This window comes from Atta cephalotes, assembly GCF_000143395.1.
Source record: "Atta cephalotes unplaced genomic scaffold scaffold00003, whole genome shotgun sequence".
NCBI lineage: Eukaryota > Metazoa > Arthropoda > Insecta > Hymenoptera > Formicidae > Atta > Atta cephalotes.
Genome location: NW_012130067.1, coordinates 601072 through 606571, shown reverse-complemented (window position 1 = coordinate 606571; position 5500 = coordinate 601072). Strand labels below are relative to the sequence as shown.

The 5500-nt window shown below is 35.3% G+C and overlaps 1 protein-coding gene across 1 annotated transcript in view; it reads right to left on the bottom strand.

Annotated features, from left to right (window-relative positions):
* Positions 1–2069: 2069 nt before the first annotated feature.
* Positions 2070–5500, bottom strand: part of LOC105624489 — a 17935-nt gene continuing 14504 nt past the window's right edge. The window contains exons 4-8 of the mRNA XM_012205851.1: positions 4511–4736; positions 4119–4276; positions 3687–3903; positions 3217–3379; positions 2070–2901 (exon numbers count right to left, since the gene is read on the bottom strand). Of these exons, the coding sequence (XP_012061241.1) occupies positions 2070–2901; positions 3217–3379; positions 3687–3903; positions 4119–4276; positions 4511–4736 (1596 nt within the window). The remainder of the gene's footprint in view (positions 2902–3216; positions 3380–3686; positions 3904–4118; positions 4277–4510; positions 4737–5500) is intronic.

Genomic DNA, 5500 nt, shown 5'->3' with positions numbered 1-5500 from the left:
ATATGAGTAATTATATATTTATTATATATATATATATATATATATATACATTGTATTATATATATAAGATATATAATTATAGATTATAATAAATTACTTAAAAATATATGCATGTGTAACTTTGATTATGTATCAATATGATGTTCTCTTATTTGAAGTAATGTATGAAAACGGTGTTAGGGGAAAACCTATTATAAGAAATTTTATTACTTTTCTTAGATTATATCCAATAATAAGTAGAATCTTACCTATAAATAGATGTAACAAACGGAGTTCTACTAAGAATTCTATTTCGTGTGTTATCGTATCAGATCCATATATAAAATGTTTGCAATAAATATGTACAAAAATATACGCGAATAATAATTACAACTCTTTCAGCATTAATTAATAAAGTACAAAGCATTGCATCGCTCATCGTTCTCGAATGTGATGCAATCTTAATGGCTCTCGCGATAGAGACGAATGTATCGTCGTTATCATCGTCTACGACGTACATCTATAACGAACATTTGTACATTATTTATAGCATGAACTTAAAATCTAGAAATATTGCACGTGAAATCGAACGATATATCGCATTCTCAGAGGTCATTGCAAAAGAGCGTTCTATTTCAGATAAAATTAAATAAAAATTAGGTAAAATTAAATCTCTAATTATTGGAGCAATAAATATGATTCACCACCAGTTTTTGAGTCCAAATTTTTTTCTTGGAATATCTTTTGCATTTTTTATAAAAATCTGTCGTGCAGGGATGCAAATGATGCAATAAATGTACCGAATGTATATCGTGTATAAATTATCAATTTAACGATATTCATAATGCTTAAAATTTATAATAGGTTGCAATATCATAATTATGGAATTATTTTATTTTGAATTATATAGAGTTTAGTAGAAAAAACTTTACAATATGACAATGATCATAAATTTGAAATTAATATGCTTACTTCTTAATAACAATTAAGCTTCAAATAATAGATACAAGATTCTAAAAATTTTTTGGAAAGATTAGATCTTCCAATCTTTTCAAGATTTCTTTTAGATTTGTTCAAGATATTCATTCGCTTTTGTTCTTTCTTGCAATCGTATACTTAGTTGCGTTACGTTCTCCTAATTTTAAGCATATGCAAATTAGGGTGCCATGGCACTTTTCTGAAGGTCGACGCTCTTGTCTCCTCTTCGAGCGATAGATTATCTTCATTGGCCTCCTCTATTGACGCTCGCATAATATCGATACCAGCACTGCTAAGTACTCGTCGGTGTCGTGTCGCGTCCATTCGAAAACCGGTGTTCCATCCTCCAGGATCACTCAGTACTCGACGATGTCTCCTCTGGCAGCCGCGGTGGCGGTGATGACAATGATAATGATGGTGATGGTGACGATGTTGTTCGGACGTTAACGATGCGTCGCAATCCAGACTCGGTAGGCGTACGGAAAAAATGGGATTCGGATCCAGGTACAGCCAGCTTGCACTATCCACATAAGGGAGAAGATGCATTGCATCCAACGACAGCGAATTTGGACGTAGTAATCGCTTGTAAACATATTCGTTGTCCATTGATCTCCCGGGATGATAAGGTTCTTGCAAGCCGGAATGCAGTCTATTGACATGATGTGTTTTATAAATAACATAATAAAAGAGACATTAAGTTTATCAAATAATATTAATTTTTATTCAAAAGTTGCACAGAAATCAAATTTTAATTAATTAATTTTTCCTTTTTAAATTTTTAAGTTTGTACATTCACGAATTGAAAACAATCAGAATTTCTTGAAATTGAAACTATATAAAAGAAGTATTTAATTTTATGATATTAAAATGTTTTATTCTTGTCTTCATTTTCTAAATACTTAAAGATGTTTTTGTCGTTTATTTTAAAGATCTCATTATTATTCAGATTTCCTTTTTATTTACAATAATGATAAGACACTTCAACGTCTCATTTCTCACTTATGATGTCACGATCCTATATGGCCGTGCTGACTAGTCAAGAACCTTAATCGTTGCTAATATATACTACTTTCAACGAACCTGCACGAGAGTCGGTGTGAGATTCCACGTTGTCAGTTGAGAGGATGTTCTCCCCGTGGCATTCTGTAGCACTTGTTCCATGCCTCCAGTAGCAGTACGCAGCTGTGGAACCTGTAGAAGATTAGAAGAGGCAGCCCGATCCTGGACAGTACACCCCAGACGAGCACGCCGAAGAATCGAAGCTGTAGCTCTTGCGATAGCCAATTTTGCGTGATTACGGTATCAAAGGCCCAGAGCACGGCGTTGCTGAACAGTAGGAAAGTGATCACTTGGCGACCGGGTTTTGCCAGCATTTGGAAGCGTGTTATGCAAGAACGTCGTGAGGTTTCGGCAATCAGTGTGCTCTGCGCGAAGCACTGTACCAGCTGCAGGATTGACATTGACAGCAGCATGATGTGTCTAGCTCGTGTATCCTCTGTCTCGTCGTCTGACATGGCCAGTGAACAAGAGCATACCACGATGGTGAAGACGGAATAGAGTTGCACCCCGAAGAGCGACACGTTTAACAGAAGGCTGTCCAGAGCGGCAGGTGCTCGTGTCACTACCGAAATCTGACGCACCTGCACGAGACCACTGGCTGTCATCAGACTACTCAGCGTTAGTATGCCGATCAGAGTGCCGCATGTAAGCCACGACAATGTGGCGGAGGGAAAGTTTTCATCCTCTCGCACGACGAGGAAGATGAGGATCACCACGATACCAGCTACCATACAGAGAATACCCAGAAAAAGGCCTTTGCTAGAACCATCGCAACCTACTCTGGTGTGACTATTTAAGTCCTTGCTGCCGTGGAATTTTTGTTTAATCAATCTACTCCGACCAACGTTCTGACCCATCACGAAGGTCACCGCTGCAGCAATCAAGCTGAAAGGAAAATATTATGAGAATTCTTCTAAGGGAATAAGATCAACTTCCATAAAAAAGCTAAAAAATATAAAAAGTTTCATATTGAAATTTAATTAAAAACTTAGATTTATACAGAGTTTATTTTGGAAAAACTGGAAAACCTGAAATTTTCAAGAAATTTCTTTTTTTATCGGAAATTAAAAAAAAATTTTATTTTTAAATTTGAATTCTCTCGCTTTTTGAAAATATTGTTTCTTTTAATTATTTTTTCTTGATGATGCATAATTGATTAACAATAAATGTGACATACATCCGCGTACATTCACAACGTACCTAAATTGTACAATAAAAGGATATAAGAAAGGCATGCTTGAGGTCCATAGCTGTCCCAAGGTATTAGTGTTCAAGCATTCTTGTAACGCAATTACTTGTGAGATTTGCTCATTTGAAACAGGTTGATAGGGCTTGAAGTTACTTGGTTTTGCTACAGAATCATCTGAAATAAGATGATGATCCCGATTATAGATCATCCAGCAAACGAAAATAATTTGAAATGAATAGAAATAAATTTCATTTCGACATTTCCGAATTCGCGTTTTTGATTTTTCGAATCCATTTGAATCTAAAAATAATATAGTATGGACGTGAATATATCCGAATTCAACATGATGAATAGCACATTTTGTATTTCTATCCATTTGAGTCCAAAAATTTAATCTATAATTTGAATATATATATGAGTAGTATTGCATGATTACTTTTGAAAAACTTATTCGCCAAAGTAAGAAGAATGAAATCTATACCTATAAGATCCCGCGATTGTCTTGTCAAGGATCCCGGAAATCCTCGAAGACTCAAGGGAGATACAGATGTTTGCTGTTCGTGTTGTGCCAAGTGTACAAAATAAGTCCATTCTTGCGCGGTATCCCAAATCACGAGACGCGCCCAGACCGCGACATTTGTAGCTGCAAGATGTGTGAAGCCAAATCTGGCTGCAAGACCAAAGCGTTCTACGAGTACCTAAAAAACAAAGCGTAAAGACAATAAAGCTTTAATCTTTAAAAATCCTTTTAAAAATCCTTCGTTTAGATCCTTCGAACGGATACATGATCATGTTAGTGATACGTAGCCGTCAACGCATCAGAGCGCAACGAAGAAACGCGTTCACGCATTGTCTAGCCGCGAGCTCGACACTGGGTGTAATGTAATTAACGTAAGACTAATGCTTAGTCTACCTGCGAGTTTACAAAGAGAAAGTGCATCTGCAAGAAGGTGAACAAGCCGTGCAGCACCGGATGCACAAAGATGACGTCAGTTAAGCACTCGGCACCCTGCATCATCGAGTGCATCGCCATCTCTAGACCGTTGAAGACCAGCGTCGCCAGCCCGAACACTGAAAACATACACGCTAGATAATTTATAATTAGAAATTTACTTTATAATTTTCTAACGGAGCAAAATCTAACAACAATAAGAATCCTAAATAAATTTAAAATTATATTTGTAACAAACGCCGAATTAAATTTTCGTCAACTATTAAAGTTGAATTTTCATGATGAATAAAAGTACCAAATAATTTAGAAACTACGTGTCAGTATTCTTTAAGTAGATTAACACTATCTCTTACAAAGCGCTCCGACTCGTATATAAAAACTGGTTGGCGCCGTTCTAGCTCTGGAGATGTGTGCCCGTTTTAATGATCCGAATCTGGTAAGTGATGCGCCACCGAGTTCCGCGTCTCCGAGCCCATTATTACCTCGACTTAAGCTGCCGCAGCTGTCAACCAGTACCCATATATAAATGCCAATGATCACTGCGATGCTGCCCACGTAAAGATACATGAGAAATACTCCCTGAAAGACACAGTTGTGTAACTACTTCGTGTAGTGGAACGGGCCCGTTATGCAAAATACAAATACTAGGAATATGATTTGAAGGAGTATCTTTGAACGAGGGGACCACCCGCGCGGAAAAGGTCATTGGACTGATAAACGTAGCAAACTAGTTATCTTGAAACTTGTTGACGTTGTACCGTTTCATCTACGTTTCTTCCTGATCTATAATTTATGTAAATGAAAGCTCTTTGTAATCTCGTAATGTGCACATTTACAAATACCCGTTTCAGTAGAGATTATTTGACATAGTTCCGATATATATATATATATGTTGAACCGCTATGCGGTTTTAATCCTGATAAATCCTGTTATGTATGTAGTTCTAATACTCCGGCAATATTCTCAATATATAATGCACAATTGTCTCTTATTTTTTGCATTAAAAATGTTTTCAGAGATTAAAGCGAGGATATAATTTTCAAGATTGTGCTTCAAAATTACGTAAATAAAAGATTATATTAATCTTTTTAACGGAAGATCTTAGTAAATCTAAATAAAATATAATATATTAGAATAAAATGAAAAATTTTATTAATTGAACTTCAGATTAAATCAATTTAAATGACATTGCAAATTTTTTTAAAATAATTACATCGTGATACTTCAAAACGATATAGATAATTTTTTTGCATGTTTTTAATGAAGTCTACTTTCTATGAACTGTGGATATTATGTGATTTTATATATATATATATATATATATATATATATATATATTATAT